This window comes from Saccopteryx bilineata, chromosome 12, assembly GCF_036850765.1.
Source record: "Saccopteryx bilineata isolate mSacBil1 chromosome 12, mSacBil1_pri_phased_curated, whole genome shotgun sequence".
Classification (NCBI taxonomy): Eukaryota; Metazoa; Chordata; class Mammalia; order Chiroptera; family Emballonuridae; genus Saccopteryx; species Saccopteryx bilineata.
Window position 1 is genome coordinate 43,578,726 of NC_089501.1, and position 18,039 is coordinate 43,596,764.

The 18,039-nt window shown below is 43.9% G+C and overlaps 1 protein-coding gene across 1 annotated transcript in view; it reads right to left on the reverse strand.

The window, feature by feature from the left end:
* The window catches only part of KATNA1 (katanin catalytic subunit A1), a 38,892-nt gene that overhangs the window by 13,215 nt on the left and 7,638 nt on the right, over positions 1 to 18,039 (reverse strand). Inside the window, exons 2-4 of the mRNA XM_066248584.1 lie at positions 11,449 to 11,623; positions 10,420 to 10,577; positions 5,554 to 5,734 (exon numbers count right to left, since the gene is read on the reverse strand). Of these exons, the coding sequence (XP_066104681.1) occupies positions 5,554 to 5,734; positions 10,420 to 10,577; positions 11,449 to 11,610 (501 nt within the window). The 5' untranslated portion in view covers positions 11,611 to 11,623. The remainder of the gene's footprint in view (positions 1 to 5,553; positions 5,735 to 10,419; positions 10,578 to 11,448; positions 11,624 to 18,039) is intronic.

Below are 18,039 nucleotides of genomic sequence, written 5' to 3' on the forward strand. Positions count from 1 at the left end.
CACAACGTGAATGTATTCAACTGCACTGAACTACACACTTAAAATGATTTAAATGGTAAGTTTTATGTTACATATATTTTAACCGTAATGTTAAAAAATAATTTTTAAGCCTGACCAGGTGGTGGCGCAGTGGCTAGAGCGTCGGACTGGGATGCGGAAGGACCCAGGTTCGAGACCCCGAGGTCGCCAGCTTGAGCGCGGGCTCATCTAGCTTGAGCAAAGAGCTCACCAGCTTGGACCCAAGGTCGCTGGCTCCAGCAGGGGGTTACTCGGTCTGCTGAAGGCACGCGGTCAAGGCACATGTGAGAAAGCAATCAATGAACAACTAAGAAGTCGCAACGAGCAACGAGAAACTGATGATTGATGCTTCTCATCTCTCTCCGTTCCTGTCTGTCTGTCCCTGTCTATCTCTGCCTCTGTAAAAAAAAAAATAATAATAATAATAATAATTTTTAAAAAGTTAATTGTATTTTTATACACTAGCAATGACTATGCGGACACCAAAATTAAAAATACAGTACTAAATACTTACAATCACTTAAAGGAATGAAATAGTTATGAAATCTTTTTATTAATTTTAATGGGGTGACTAGTTATGAAATCTAACAAACATATGTAAGAATTGTATTCTGAAAACTACACAATGAGGATGAGAATTCAAAGGCCTAAATATATGGAGATTAAATAAAACACATGTTCACGGCCTGACCTGTGATGGATGGTGCAGGAGATACGAGCGTCAACCTGGGATGCAGAGGTCCCAGGTTCAGAACCCTGCGGTCGGCCTGACCTGTGGCGGCACAGTGGATAGAAAGCATTGATCTGAAATGCTGAGGTCGCCAGTTCAAAATCCTGGGCTTGCCTGGTCAAGGCACATATAGGAGTGGATGCTTCCTGCTCCTCCCCCCTTCTCTCTCTCTCTCAAATGAATAAATAAAGTCTTTAAAAAAACACACACACACACACACAAAAAAAACCCTGAGGTTGCCAGCTTGAGTACAAGGTTGCCAGCTTGAGAGTGGGATCATAGGTACGTACCCAAAGGTCACTGGCTTAAAGCCCAAGGTGACTGGCTTAAGCAAGGGGTCACTGGCTTAGTTAGAGTCCCCTCACCCCCATCAAGGTACATATGAGAAGCAATCAGTAAACAACTAAAGTGCCACAACTATGATTGATGGATTGATGCTTCTCCTCTCTCTCCCTTCCTGTGTCTCTCTAAAAAAAAAAAAAAAAAAAAAAAAAAAAAAAGGAAGGGAGAGAGGGAGGGAGAAAGGAAGGAAAGGAAGGTGGGAATGAGGGAAGGAGGGAAGAAGGGAGGGAGGGAGTTGGTACTTAAACACAGGTCACCTGAATCCAATGCCCATACTTATAATCACCAAGCTGTATTTTTTAGTTTATATTATCCTGCCTTAGCAAGCAGATATTAATTTCTCTTGGACAACTGATCTCTTGATTACAGTACTTTAGATTCCATACACCATTTCTCAGGGTATAAAAGCATCGATATAAAATGGAAAAGGTTTGGCCCTGGCCGGTTGGCTCAGCGGAAGAGCATCGGCCTGGCGTGCAGGAGTCCCAGGTTCAATTCCCGGCCAGGGCACACAGGAGAAGCGCTCATCTGCTTCTCCACCCATCCCCCTCTCTGTCTCTCTCTTCCCCTCCCGCAGCCGAGGCTCCATTGGAGCAAAGATGGCCTGGGCACTGAGGATGGCTCTGTGGCCTCTGCCTCAGGCACTAGAGTGGCTCTGGATGCAACAGAGCGACGCCCCAGATGGGCAGAGCATCGCCCCCTGGTGGGCGTGCCGGGTGGATCCCGGTCAGGCGCATGTGGGAGTCTGTCTGACTGCCTCCCCGTTTTCAACTTTGGAAAAATAAAAAAAAAAAAAATTTTTTTTTTTTTTTAATGGAAAAGGTTTAGGACACTGAGCTGAGTTCCACACATCATAGATGGTTATAAAGCCTGTAACTCCACTCCTAGATGATGGGCCAGGGAAACTGGTACTGATATTACTCCGTAAGGCCAGACTCATCAGTCACCTTCCCCACACCTTCCCTTGTTTCAGAAACTAAAACAGGACTCCTGCTGCTGAAAGTGCAGGAGTGTAAGACTCAGAACTATCTGGCACGAGGGACTTACGGGAACTGACTGTCCAGATGTATAAGAGCAACGCCATCCAGAAATGGGGAGGAGGGGAATAAGGCAGATGGCGCCAAAGCAAGAGACAGATGAACATCTGTATCTTTGTCAACAAGGAAGGCTGTGTTTAAAGGTTTGGCTTTGCTGGTTACTAGATGAGGTTCTCATGCAGAATTGCAAAGTCTGATTGTAAATCTAGGAGAAACGACGAAGTAGAAGCTGATGTGAGGTTTGAAAGGAGTAGATGAACAGCACTGGGGCTTTACATTTTGCTGTACAGTTTCACTTTGCCCAGGTGGTGTGGAGGGGCCCTTCCGGCCCAACTAGCCAAACAAGTTACCCTGCACTTTATTATATCACAGCCTTGGGCAGAGGAGGGCGGAGAGGGGGGAGCAGTGAGTACAGAAACTAAGCACTGAGATTCCCATATGCTTCTTATTACAACAGAGAACAAGCTCTCAAAAAAATATTAATTGGCACTAAAATCTTGGTTTGTAAATCTCATTCCTCACTAATAGGAACCAGAGGGAAATAGCAGATGAGCCTGGAACAGCCTATTGTGCCAGAAAATAAGGAAGTGCTCAGAGAATGACGAGTACATGTCAAAAAGACGTAGAATCCAGTTTCAGGGGTCTCCCACTCTGCAAATCTTGGATAATTTAAGCATCAAATAACAATAGTAACATTATAATTCACTGCCTAAAGTAAGAATCCGTTGAGTCCATACTGACCTAATTAAAGGGAGAGAAGACAAAGCTCTTCCTTAAAGTGAAGTACATTATTTAACGTAGAAAAAATAACAGCATTAAAAAAATCAAGATTCACAAGCATCATAATAAGTGATTCAGGCTTGACCTGTGGTGGCGCAGTGGATAAAGCGTCGACCTGGAAATGCTGAGGTCGCCGGTTCAAAATCCTGGGCTTGCCTGGTCAAAGTACATATGGGAGTTGATGCTTCCAGCTCCTCCCCCCCTTCTCTGTCTCTGTCTCTTCTCTCTCTCTCTCCCTCTCCTCTCTAAAATGGAAAAAAAAAAAAAAAGAATAAGTGATTCAGACAAGAATCACCAGATGTGCCTGACCATGTGGAGGTGCAGTGTACAGCATCAGAATGGGACATGGAGGACCTAGGTTTGAGACCCCAAGGTCACCAGCTTGAGCGCAGGCTCATCTGGTTTGAGCAAGGCTCGCCAGCTTGAGTCCAGGATCGCTGGCTTGAGCAGGAGGTCGCTGGGTCTCCTGTGGCCCCTCGGGTCAAGGCACATATGAGAAAGCAATCAATGAGGAACTAATGTGCTGCCACAAATAATTGATGCTTCTCATCTCTCTCCCTTCCTGTCTGTCTGTCCTTATCTGTCTCTCTGTCACTAAATAAATAAATAAATAAATAACTGGATGCTAGAACAACTAGATGAAATTTTGATGAGAAATAGGATACTTGCATGTCTCAAAATATCTTCCCACAAATTATTATACAGGGAAAAAGAGGAAGTTTATAATGGAGACACCTGGCAGACATTACCCTAACCAACTAATCCAATTTATCATAAATAATAAAACAAACACACACCCTGGCCCTCCTTACATACTACACGGAGAAGATTAAAGCTTCACTCTGGGGTCTCACTGCGAAAAATGCACAGCCTTGATCTAATCATGAGGAGACCTCAGAACAACCCAAATTGAGAGAGATTCTACAAAACAATTGGCCAGGCCATAAAAGACAAAGGCTGAGAAAATGTTCACATTACAACAGACTAAAGGAACACAAGAACCAAATGCAACATGATTCTATACTGGATCCTGGCACAGGGCTGAAAAAGCTGTAACGACATTAGATAACTGCACAAATTTTATTAAGTTCTGTGATTTAGATAACAGTACTGTATTAATATAAAATTTATCACATTTTCTAACTGTAGTATGTTTAAGTAAAAGAATGTCCTACTACACAGGAAATCCGCTAAAGTATTTAAGGGTAAAAGGACATAATACCCACAACTTATTCTCAATGCTTCAGGAAACACAGGGCACAAAGACAGTAAATATTAAAGCAAAAGGGGCAAATATTAGTAATTAGTAAAAATTAGTAAAGAATATACAGAATGCTTTTACTATACCATTTCTACAATTTATTTGAAAGTCTAAAATTATATCAAGATATAAAATTACAAAACCAACCAAAATATTGGTTAAATAGTAAGTGGCAAAAATCCTAGCTTAGGTGGACCATAACTAAAATTTTATTATAGTTTGGCAGTTTTTTGGGTTTTTTCCTTGTGGCAGAGACAGAGAGAGTCAAAGAGAGGGACGGACAGACAGACAGGAAGGGAGAGAGATGAGAAGCATCAATTCTTTGTTGTGGCTCCTCAATTGTTCAGCGATTAATCTCCCACATGTGCCCTGACCAGGGGGCTAAAGCAGACCGAGTGACCCATTGCTCGAGCCAGCGATCTTGGGCTCAAGCTGGTGAGCCTCGCTCAAACCAAATGAGCCCGCGCTCAAGCTGGTGACCTCGGGGTCCCAAAACTGGGTCCTCCGCATCCTAGTCCGACGCTCTATCCACTGCGCCACCACCTGGGTCAGGCAGTTTGGCAGTTTTTGGCTTTTTTTAATGAGAGAGAGAAAGAGGAACAGACAGAGAAGAAGGGAGAGAGATGAGAAGCATCAATTCTTTGTTGCAGCACCTTGGTTGTTCATTGATTGCTTTCTCGTATGTGCCTTGATGGGGGGGGGGGCTGCAGCCAAGCCAGTGACCTCTTACTCAAGCCAACAACCATGGGGTCATGTCTATGATCCCACACTTAAGCCAGCAACCCTACGCTCAAGCTGGTAAGCTTGCATTCAAGATGTTGACCTCGGGATTTGAACCTGAGTCTTCTGTATCCCAGGCCGACACTCTATCCATTGTGCCACCACCTGGTCAGGCAGTTTGGCAGTTTTTATGACTAAAATTATTAAAATCTGTACAGTCTTCTTCTTCTTCTTCTTTTTTTTTCATTTTTCTGAAGTGAGAAGCCGAGAGGCAGGCAGACAGACTTCTGCATGCACACGACCGGGATCCACCCAGCATACCAACCAGGGGGTGATGCTCTGCCCATCTGGGGCATTGCTCCATTGCAGCTGGATCCATTCTAGTGCCTGAGGCGGAGGCCATGGAGCCATCTCAGCACTCAGGCCAACTTTTTGCTCCAGTGGAGCCTTGGCTGCGGGAGGGGAAGAGAGAGACAGAGAGGAAGGAGAGGGGGAAGGGTGGAGAAGCAGATGGGCGCTTCTCCTGTGTGTCCCGGATGGGAACCAAACCTGGGACTTCCACACGTCAAGCCAATGCTCTACTGCTGAGCCAACCGGCCAGGGCCACAGTCTTTACTTTTAAGTTAGTAAATAACTTTTCATTTATGAAAATCAGTAACATTTACCTTTTCCTCTCTTCCTTTATTCTGTTCCTTCTTTTCCCGACAACGAACAGCTTTCCCTCTGTCATTGTGAAGATTGTATGAAGAGGGACGGTGAACTCGGACAGTTGTACTTGGACGATTACTGTGTGGTTTAGGGTCACTGTTTTGAGAAGACTGGCGTTTTCTAGGACCTGGTGAGGGTCTAATCAAACACAACACCATTAAAATCATAACCCCTGGAGTTGGTCCAAATACAGATGAACACAAATAGTGTGTAAGAGTCTATAAATTGAAGAAGTGAAGGCAGTAACTGAACATGAGCTAGGGCTGAATAAACTTAAAGCCACTGAAATCTAGCAGCTAACATTTAACATAGCTGTGTGTGATGATTTAATGAGAGGAATAGAATGCAGGACAGCTATATGGCAGAGGCCAGTGACTGTCACCTCTCCTTAGAAAGAAAATTAGCAGTTGTGTATCAAGGAGGAACTGAGGAATTAATCTGAGTCTTGGAAACTAAAAAGAAAGCAGTCATCAGAGAAGAGAGTATTAATCAGAATACAGTGCAGATGTAGAATTCACATTTATCCACTACTATCCATGCAACTGAGTACCATTTTATTTAGAATGTATCACAGTTCTCATGCTTTAATTCACAAAAGTTAAACCATTTTCCCATTACAAATCTGATCTATGCACTAGCTATAGACAAAGTGCTTTGCATTTACACATATCACCTCCTTTCCTTTTTATTTCTGTGGCAGGATTCAGACCTCTCAAGTATTTTTCAGGCTCTTACTATGCTGCTAGACTTGGTTGGAGCCATTAAAATACACAATAAGAGGTAGAGGAGTTCTATCCTCAAATACCTCAAGTAGGGTTAAGAAAGAAGACGAGCCTGATAAGGCAGTGACGCAGTGGATAAAGCATCGGCCCGCGATGCTGAGGAGACAGGTTCAAAACTCTAAGGTCATTGGCTCGAGTGTGGGATCATAGACATGACCCCATGGTTGCTGGCTTTAAGTCCAAGGTCACTGACGTGAGCAAGGGGTCACTGGCTTGGATATAGCCCCCTAGTCAAGGCACACATAAGAAAGCAATCAATGAACAACTAAGGTGCTGCAATGAAGAACTGATGCTTCTCATCTCTCTCCCTTCCCGTCTGTCTGTCCCTCTCTCTCTCTCTCTGAAAAATAAAAAAGATATGCAAAACGAAGTGGTATATACTTGAAGGTGTAAAACAAACATGGTGCTATGGCAATGGCCTTGTGAAGATCAAATAAATTAGGTCTGGAAACACAGGAGTTCAGTTTGAAACCCTGGGCTTGCCCAGTCAAGGCACATACAGGAAACAACTGTGAGTTGATGCTTCTCGCTTCTCTCCCCACTTTCTCTCTCTTTCTCTCCTCTCTCTAAAAATCAACAAATAAAATCTAAAAAATTTAAATTAAAAAAAACACAAAGAAGTTGAACTAAGCAAGAGGGTGCAACTGTAGACTAGAAAATCAACAACAACAACAAAAATTAAAATGAGCTTACTCTATCTAAAGGAACACAGAGGTACGAAATATAGTGTGTCCATAAAGTCATGGTGCACTTTTGACCGGTCACAGGAAAGCAACAAAAGACAATAGAAATGTGAAATCTGCACCAAATAAAAGGAAAACCCTCCCAGTTTCTGTAGGATGATGTGGCAGCATGTGCGCATGTGCAGATGATGCCGTAACACCATGTATACAGCGGAGTAGCCCACAGACATGCCAGTCGAGATGTGGATGGCAGAGAGGAAAGTTCTGTGTGTTCTGTGGCTCGCTAAGTTCGAATCTGTGACCAAAGTGCAACGTGAATATCAGCGCGTTTATAACAAAGCGCCACCACATAGGAATAACATTACTCGGTGGGATAAGCAGTTGAAGGAAACCGGCAGTTTGGTGGAGAAACCCCGTTCTGATAGGCCATCAGTCAGTGATGAGTCTGTAGAGGCCATACGGGATAGCTTCCTAAGGAGCCCTAAAAAATCTGTGTGTGAGCCCACATCAAACTGCACTGAATAGGTATGAAACAGGGAGGGTTTTCCTTTTATTTGGTGCAGATTTCACAGTTCTATCATCTTTTGTTACTTTCCTGTGACCAGTCAAAAGTGCACCATGACTTTACGGACACACTGTATAAAGATAATGATGAGCATTAAGAGATGATATTGAACAGTAAGTGGTTTAGTAAGTAGACGATCTGAACCCCAGTTTAAGAGGCGTGGCTTTTAGCTAGCTAAGTGCCACTAAAAAGGTTTTAGAAAGATCAGTCTAATACTTAACAAGATACACTGATGAAGAAAACACAGAAAGCAGGGAATATTTGTAGGTTAGAAGTGTTATCGAGGCACCAGATGAGGGCCCAACTTAAGTCAGTAACAATAAAGAGTCCAAGAGACACAGGGCTAGACAGTCCTAGACGTGGAAAGTTGAGAATGAGAATCTGGGAGAATGATAAAGCCAAACCAATGTGCACACAGAACAATGAGGGTTCAATTTCAGATTTACAAACCTGGATAGCCAAGTGGACACACTCCTTTAAGACATGCGTTTATTTTTCCCTCACTAAAATAATAACAGAAAATAAGACACTAAAATATAATAAAGTATAATTTTTTTTGCCTGAGTTAATCCCCTATGGCCTCTTTTCTGATTGCCTTTCATTTAAACAAAATTGGAACCATTATATACACATACACATACACTCATATTTTTCTCTACTTATATCATGAGGCACTTCCTCACTCCTTAGAGGGGAGAAAAGGAGAGACTAATACTGGCGGACCTTCCCCAATGACGGAAGGTCATGTGCTCCATAATGCAGTCTATCTTCACGGCTATCTAAATGCGTAATCTAAATAGTACCTTCAAGCTGACCAGGTGGTGGCGCAGTGGACAGAGTGTCAGACTGGGATGTGGAGGACCCAGGTTCGGGACCCCGAGGTCGCCAGCTTGAGCGCGGGTTCATCTGGTTTGAGCAAAGCTCACCAGCTTGGACCCAAGGTCGCTGGCTTGAGCAAGGGGTCACTCAGTCTGCTGTAGCCCACCCTCCCTCGGTCAAGGCACATATGAGAAATCAATCAATGAACAATTAAGGAGCCGCAACGAAGAATTGATGTTTCACATCTCTTTCCCTTCCTTTCTGTCTGTCCCTATTTGTCCCTCTCTCTGACTCTCTTTGTCTCTGCAACAACAAAAAAAAGAAATAGTACCTTCAAGAAATGCTTGCAAAAATACTGAAGTCAACTAAATTTTTACATTTTTAATGAGTGTCTCCAGGAAATTGCTATGTATGCTAGAGTTTGAGAATGGCTGGTATGGCAGAACGTCAACTTTGTAGTCAAATATATGAGTTCAAATCATAGCTCCACCAGTTACCAGCTTTGTAATAATGGAGAAAACTTATGTAACCTCACCTATCTTATCTGAAATATAATAGAAAATATAACATTTGGAAAGCTTATTCTGAGAAATAAATAAAATAACACGTGTAGTCTATGACACTGCTGAAAATGTGAGTCCTCACAATGATAATGTCAAACTGAAAAACACTTGAGCAACGACTTCTTTCTTTTTTTTTCATTTATTTATTTTGTGACAGAGAGAGTCAAAGAGAGGGACAGACAAGAAGGGAGAGAGATGGGAGAGAGATGAAAAGCATCAATTCTTTGTTGAGGCACTTTAGTTGTTTGTTGATTGCTTTCTCATATGTGCTTTTGGAGGGGGGTCTACAGCAGACTGGGTGACCCCTTGCTCGAGCCAGCAACCTTGGGCTCAAGCTGGTGAGCCTTGCTCAAACCAGATGAGCCCACGCTCAAGCTGGCGACCTCAGGGTCTCAAATCTGGGTCCTCTGCATCCCAGTCCGATGCTCTATCCACTGTGCAACCGCCTGGTCAAGAGAGCAATGTCTAAATGGAAGGTTCTCAAACTGGTTAGGGGGACAAGGAACCTGCAAGTTATAAATGCTTTTGTAGAATGCTATGATACATTCATATATTTAACCCACAATACAGACTATGTGAGGAAACTGGATAAGTGACAGCCACCTGCACACTTGCCAGCTAAAAAAATAGGCAGTGAAAGGAATCACTAGAGCAGGGGTCTCAAACTCGCGGTCCACCGAACAATTTTGTGCGGCCCGCAGACTAATCCACGGGCTTACTTAATTTTATCCAAAATATTTTGAACTTCGTGGATTAGTCTGCGGGCCACACAAAATTGTTTGGCGGGCCGCGAGTTTGAGACCCCTGCACTAGAGGCTCTTTAGAGCACTTCAGTAAATATCACTTTCACTAATTGTCCACTTCCTAGCACCATGTAATAGGAAGCTGGAAAAAAAATGTCAGAGAAACCTAAAGTTGAGGACATTTTATCTTTTTTTTTCCTGTGAATTAAAAAGTCAATTTTTCAATCTAGTAGTATAGCTTGATGATCAGCAGTATTCTGCTACAGCTTGTTGGAGAACCAGTTTTCATCTTGACTCCTGCACTTTACAAGAAAAATCTTAAGCTTAGAAAGGTTACATGATTTTCCCACAACTACTGAGAGTGGCCAAGATAGTGGCCAAGATAGAGCTAGAGCCCAGACAGTCAATTCCCAGCCCCATGCTCCTTCCACAAGGTAACGGTGTCTCTGCCACTTAAACTCACTGCACAAAAGCATATTTTGGCTTATTCCCACCAAAATGTAATTTACTGAAATGGCTCATAGTCATATAATACACAATTTAAGAGTTATAAAAGCCAATCAGTAAAAAACCCCTCCTATCCCTGTCTCTCGGCACCAGTTCCTCTCGGATATGACCTGTCTGTCAGCGTCCTGTGCTGGCCTGGGTCTCGAAAGGTCTCCACTTACCTTCGTTCAACAGGGACGGGCATGGACCAGACTTCGCCCTCAGAAGCTGGAAGCTCATGTTGTGCAGCTTTCAACGGAGTGCTGTCTAGTTTAAAGCTCTCTAGTGTTTTCATGATATCTTTCACGTGTTTAGCTTCCACATTTATTTCCTGCCAAACCTGGAAAGGCGAATACAGCTCTCTAACTTTTTATAGCTAACAAATCACTGCCAAGATTAAACTAGGGCTATTTATTAGAGATGTCAGAAACCTCCATTTTGACATCAGATATCCAGTAAATTACAAGATACTGTGTTGAAATTTTAATAATGGTTCATTAATTCTTTGTTTTCAATTTCAAAATTAATTCTGATAAAATGAATTAAATATTCTGGCTAATTAAACCATATTACTGACTTACGGTTCTTATTCAGATTGCATAACCAATTGAAAAGTTAGCTGTAACTTTAAAGTTTGATAAAAAATAATACTTTTGCAAGTTTCACTTTGCTGGGTTTTTTATGCTATTTGACTTTTTAAATGCTGTTAAGAATCCACTAATTTCATAACTCACTAGTGGATTGCAGTTTGAAAAATATGGCTTCAGAATATAAAAGGCTCCATTCACAAACAACCAAGATATTCTTTAAAAGCAATCTTGACTCTCTCTCTATATATATATGTATATTTATATGTAAATCTGGGGGCTTGCTGGGAGGATCCCAGTCAAGGTGCATGCAGGAGTCTGTTTCTCTGCCTCCCCGCCTCTCACTTAATAATAAAAAAAAAATTAAATTTAAAAATATTCAGAATAAAAAGTCATTAGATCCTAACAGAATAATTGAGTAAAACTGATAATAGTGATAGTGAATATATACTATTACTAATATAATAAATCAAGTTTCAAAAAAAAAATCAAGTTTCAAGTAACATATACAAATCCATGTAATAAATAATACATTCTCAATGTGTAACTGCAAAAAGCATTGACAATCTATTGACATTTTCTAAGTACTGAAAGCATTTAAAATACACAGATGACGCTTCTCACCTGTTGCCATTTCTGCTGGAGGTACGTGTCTTTGACTGAGTACAGGTATTTGTTCATTTGGTCAAGAACTCCCTGATAATAGACCATCGCGGAGTCATAGTTTCCAAGCAACGCATATTCACGAGCCAATTTTACATTCTCACTAATCATAAGAAGACTCATGCTCAATTGTAAGCTAAAAAGAAAGGAAAAAGAAACATTTCATATTATATGTTTATTAAACATAAGTACTTCAAAGAGTTTTTCTAAAGTCTGTATACTTTCTAGGGCTCCTCCAGAAGCTCCTAAGCACACACACATTGCAACCTTCCATCCTATATGTTTGCTCATACTAGTTCCAACCCACCAGAGTTTCTCAGTTCCCCAAGCCAAACTCTACCTATGCGGCAAAGCCCAGCTCGGATGGCATTTGTTCCAGTGGGCCTACCTCGGAACTTCTCAGTTCAAAATGAACTCTCCCCCTTCTCAAGTCCCCTGGCACTTCCCTGGGACTCCACTTCAAGGCCCTTGTCTACTCTGAGTTACAGGTTACCTATACAGGTCTCATCTCTACTAAAGGAAGTTCTCTGAGAGTAGGATTTGCATCTGAAAAGTGTGTCTGAGACTGTATGTATCCTCAGTGTACGGCATATAAGTCTTACTGAATATCTGCAGAACTGGAGAATGTTAGATACCATTTTTGGTTTTTTTTTAAATTTATTTATTTTTATTCATTTTAGAGAGGAGAGAGAAAGAGAGAGAGACAGAGAGGGAGAGAGAGGAGAGAGAGACAGAGAGAGAAGGTGGGGAGGAGCTGGAAGCATCCACTCCCATATGTGCCTTGACCAGGCAAGCCCAGGGTTTCGAACCAGTGACCTCAGCATTTCCAGGTCGATGCTTTATCCACTGCGCCACCACAAGTCAGGTCCATTTGGGGGTATTTTTAAGAGTTTATTTATTGATTTTAGAGAGAGGAGAGAGAAAGAGAAGGGAGGAGCAGGAAGTAATAGTTCCAAGTCAGGAAGATCTGAGTGCTTTTTCTTTTTAAAGATTTTATTAATTTTAGGGAGGGGGGGTAAGCAGGAAGCATCAATCTGCAGTAGTTGCTTTTTGTATGTGCCTTGACGGGTCAAGCCCCGGGTTTCAAACCAGCAGGCTCCGCATTCCAGGTTGACGCTTTATCCACTGTGCCACCACAGGTCACAGAGATCTGTGTGCTCTTGAGAGGGCAATGATTTAGATTCAGGTTGTGGCTTTGGGGAAATAAAACCATAAAACAAATTTGAAAAGTGGTGAAAGAACTGCTGAGAGTACTTAGCAATTTGTGTGATGTTGGAAATGAATGAAGTCCCAAGCATGGGCACTAAAAAATGAAAGAATCATGAAAGATCACAGGAAAACTGAGCAGAAATAGAGGAAAATAAGATCATCGTTTTTTACTCCTTTTGTGTGTCAGTGGGATATCCAAATAGGTGTGTCTCATAGATGAACAGAGATAACTTCTCTGCCTGGGGCGGGGGTCTCTCTCCCTAGCTTAATCTCATCTAGCCAGAGGTGTTTTGTAAAACTGGAAGATGTACTTCCAGACATCTTCCTCCCCCACCCTATTATGGTTAAGGCCATGCAAAAAAACTTAAGGCTAAGAGAGCCTGCAATGGCTCTTACATGTTGGATATTTAAATTCTTTACTCTGGGATGAAGTTTTCTGTGGAAAAATATGCCAAGCAAATATTCTGGGTTTAATTTAATGTATAATGTTTAGCAGATGGACAGGACAAAGAGGATGATGGCAGGCCAACCAGAAATATCCATCAGATTCACTATGTGTTACCTATAGATTCACTATGTGTTAGATATAAGACTAGAAAGATATCCTGTCAAATAGATAAGGGAAAGTAATGATAGCCATACAGCCTGGAATCAGATTACAGGAAGCAACATTAGTAGGAAATGCTGGTGGGTGGTGTTGGGCAGTGTTGGGCAGATAAAATATATTATGCTCAATTTGTTAAAGATGGCACTGCCCACGTGGAAGTCTGTTGCCCAGATAATATCATTAGTTGCCCTTCCTGCTTGGGATGGGTGTGATCGTATTAATGTGTGTTGGGGAAGGCTTTCACGCCAAAAGGTTTTAAAAAGAAGGGTGATTGCATTCTAGGAAGAGGGCAGAGAGCAGGGAGGAGAGCAGAGAAAGGCCATGTTGAGGCCAGGAGAAGCAACCAAGATGGCAGAATGCTGAAAGAAAAGCCAGTTTGTGCAGAGTTTGTGCAGAGAGAAGGAGATGGGGAACAGAGGTGAATAAGGCTGGTGAGCTAGAAACTTTTTTTTTTTCATTTTTCTGAAGCTGGAAACAGGGAGAGACAGTCAGACAGACTCCCGCATGCGCCCGACCGGGATCCACCTGGCACGCCCACCAGGGGCGGTGCTCTGCCCCCCAGGGGGCGATGCTCTGCCCATCCTGGGCGTCGCCATGTTGCAACCAGAGCCACTCTAGCGCCTGAGGCAGAGGCCACAGAGCCATGCCCAGTGCCCGGGCCATCTTTGCTCCAATGGAGCCTTGGCTGCGGGAGGGGAAGAGAGAGACAGAGAGGAAAGCGCAGCGGAGGGGTGGAGAAGCAAATGGGCGCTTCTCCTATGTGCCCTGGCCGGGAATCGAACCCAGGTCCTCCGCATGCTAGGCCGACGCTCTACCGCTGAGCAAACCGGCCAGGGCTGAGCTAGAAACTTTTGATTCTAGGAAACTCGGATAAGTCAGTGGCTTTAGGAGCCCTGAATGGAAAGGGAAGTGTTTTCTCACTATGTGTATTTCTTGCCCGCCAATTGCAAGCTAGGATTAAAGGTAATGGTCCACCAGTTCTTGGCTCCGTTGTTTCATTACCCACTGTCCAAATCTAATGTGAACCTGCATGGGCCAGGCGGTTGTGATGGTGGCCGTGGCTACTGGCCATACAGGCAGATAAGATACATTATGCTCACTTTGTTAAAGATGGCACTGCACACCTGGAAGCCCGTCGCCCAGGTGATTGCTTGGGATGGGCGTGATTGCATTAATGTGTGTTGGGGGAGGGCTTTCGCACCAAAAGGTTTTAAAGGAAGAGAGATCACGTTGTTCTGGGAGAAGAGGGATTACATTCTAAGAGGAGCCCATGCTGCAGGAGAGTAGAGAAGGGCCACGTGGAGGAGAGGAGAAGCAGTCAAGATGGCGGAGTGCTGAAAGAGAAGCAAGTTAGTGCAGAGTTTGTGCAGAGAGAAGGAGATGGGGAACAGAGTTGAATAAGGCTGGTGAGGTAGACACCTTTGATTCTAGGAAATTCAGATAAGTCAGTAGCTTTGTGAGCACTGAATGAGTGGGTTTTGGAGCCCAATGTGTGTTTTTACATGCCCTCCAGGTGCAAGCTAGGATTAAAGGTAATGGCCCACCAGGTCTTGGCTCTGTTGTTTCATTACCGTCTGTCCGAATCTAATGCGAACCTGCATGGGCCAGGAGGCTGTGATGGTGGCTGTGGCTACTGGCTTTACGGTGGGTAGCTAAAAACAAGCACTGTTACACTAGAGCAGATGAGAGTGAGTGCTCGGATCCTTAGGACAGAGATTAGAGAGGTGGGATCTCAACATCAGCTGGAGAAATAGGGATATCAAAATCACACCAGCCACCACAGGCTTCTATCCTTTGCCAATCTTTGGTCATTCTCATTCTATAACCAGCTGAAGGTATAACTATTGCTCCTTTACCCAGTCAGACTTGACTAATGCATGTCATATATTAGATCTTAGGATATACACTAAGATCTCCAAACCCAGACATCTTTAATCTCAGTTACAAGGTTCAATTCCTAAATATAAGGCAATACAGGATTCCAAAATAGCTGCTGGTTCTCGTCCTGAAAACCAATCCTAAAAGAACCACAGTTACTTTACAGGAAGTTGATGGACCCCAGAATCAAACATAAAATTCTGAGAAACAATGGAAATGACAGATGGTGATTGGATTTTTGTGTCTGGGAGAGCCAAGGCAGCCCACAGGTAAACAAGGTCAGGTGAGCGTTTTCTAGCTGTACCTTTTTTGCTTCCACTGTCCTGGTCAATCCTTGCTCACTCTTGTAAGTGCAGCCTGAACTCTTTTCTTTTTCCCTTACTGCCACAAAGTTTAGCCTGACCAGGCAGTGGCACAGTGGATAGAGTGTTGGACTGGGATGCAGGGGGCCCAGGTTAGAAACCCCGAGGTCACCGGCTTGCGCGCCGGCTCATCTGGTTTGAGCAAGGCTCACCAGCTTGGATCCAAGGTCGCTGGCTTGGGCAAGGGGTCACTGGCTCTGCTGAAGCCCTCCCCCCCACTCAAGGCACATATGAGAAAGCATAATGAACAACTAAGGTGTTACAATGAAGACTGATGCTTCTCATCTCTCTCCCTGTCTCTCTAAAAAAAAAAAAAGGAAAGCCCTGGCCAGTTGGCTCAGCGGTAGAGCGTCGGCCTGGCGTGTGGGGGACCTGGGTTCGATTCCCGGCCAGGGCACATAGGAGAAGCGCCCATTTGCTTCTCCACCCCCCCTCCTTCCTCTCTGTCTCTCTTTTCCCCTCCCGCAGCCAAGGCTCCATTGGAGCAAAGATGGCCCGGGCGCTGGGGATGGCTCCTTGGTCTCTGCCCCAGGCGCTAGAGTGGCTCTGGTCGCAGCAGAGCGACACCCCGGAGGGGCAGAGCATCGCCCCCTGGTGGGCAGAGCATTGCCCCCTGGTGGGCAGAGCATTGCCCCTGGTGGGCGTGCCAGGTGGATCCCAGTCGGGTGCATGCGGGAGTCTGTCTGACTGTCTCTCCCCATTTCAAGCTTCAGAAAAATACAAAAAAAAAAAAAGGAAAAAAAAAATTTAATACAAGACCCTCCTTTTAAAACCTCCAGGTCCAGAAGGTTTTTTTTTAAAAGCATTTCCTTTTTGTGTGTGTGTGTGTGACAGAGAGAGAGAGAGAGACAGACAGGAACAGATGGACAGACAGACAGGAAGGAAGCAAGGGAGAGAGAAGAGAAGCATCAATTCTTTGTTGAGGCTCCTTAGTGGTTTATTGATTGCTTTCTCATAAGTGCCTTGACTGGGGGGCTACAGCAGACCGAGTGACCCTTTGCTCAAGTCAGTGACCTTGGGCTCAAACTGGTGAGCCTTGCTCAAACCAGATGAGCCCGTGCTCAAGCTGGCGACCTCGGGGTTTCGAACCCAAGTCCTCCATGTCCCAGTCTGAAGCTCTTTCCATTGCACCACCACCTGGTCAGGTCAGAGGGTTTTTTATGGGTGTATTTTACCCACCTTTTAAGTAGAAGATAATTCCAATCACATAAAAGGCCCTCATTCCAACAGTCTAGAGGACCTGAATCCTGCCAAGCACTTTGTGCCGGGAGTATGAAAGCAGACTCCCCTCAGCTGCGCCTTGAAAAGACTGCAGCCCTGAGACCTGGAGTACAACCTGTGAAGAACCCTACATCAGAGGACACAGCTAAGCCAGGCCCAGAGCCTGAGCAAAGAAACCATGAGTAATAAATGTTTGTTGTTTTAATCACTAAGTTTTAGGATAATTTGCTACAAAGCAATACAGTTATGAACTAAAATATGTAAGTAACTCAAGACTGGGCATGTGAGATCCAAAACAAAAAGAATTCCATGACCAAAGTAACTCTCTGGAGTCACTTTGATAATATTCTATCAGGGATCACGGCTCTCTACTATTGTACAATACTTACTGATATATCTGCAGCGCCCAGAGCCATGTTTGGCATGCAGCAGACATTCATTAATCTTTCTTTCTTTCTTTTTTTTTTTTTTTTTTACAGAGACAGAGAGTCAGAGAGAGGGATAGATAGGGACAGACAGACAGGAATAGAGAGACATGAGAAGCATCAATCATTAGTTTTTCGTTGACACCTTATTTGTTCATTGATTGCTTTCTCATATGTGCCTTGATCCCGGGCCTTTGGCTGACTGAGTAACCCCCTGCTCAAGCCAGCGACCTTGGGTCCAAGCTGGTGAGCTTTGCTCAAACCAGATGAGCCCATGCTCAAGCTGGTGACCTCGGGGTCTCGAACCTGGGTCCTCTGCATCCCAGTCTGACGCTCTATCCACTGTGCCACCACCTGGTCAAGCTCAATTAATCTTTAAATGAACGAATACTGCCAAGTTTTTTGTTTTTGTTTTTTGTCTTTGTTTTTTTTACAGGACAGAGAGAGTAAGGGATAGATAGGGACAGACAGACAGGAACGGAGAGAGACGAGAAGCATCAATCATCAGTTTCTCGTTGCGACACCTTAGCTGTTCATTGATTGTTTTCTCATATGTGCCTTGACCACGGGCCTTCAGCAGACCGAGTAACCCCTTGCTTGAGCCAGTGACCTTGGGTCCAAGCTGGTGAGCTTTGTTCAAACCAGATGAGCCCATGCTCAAGCAGGCAACCTCAGGGTCTCGAACCTGGGTCCTCCTCATCCCAGTCCAACGCTCTATCCACTGCGCCACCACCTGATCAGGCTGCCAAGTTTTTGTCTTTACTGAGATTTCTTACCTTTGTCCTGTTCCTGACCCTCAGCACTCACATTCGTGGATCCTCAACTCATCACTCCCAGAGCTGTGTGATTG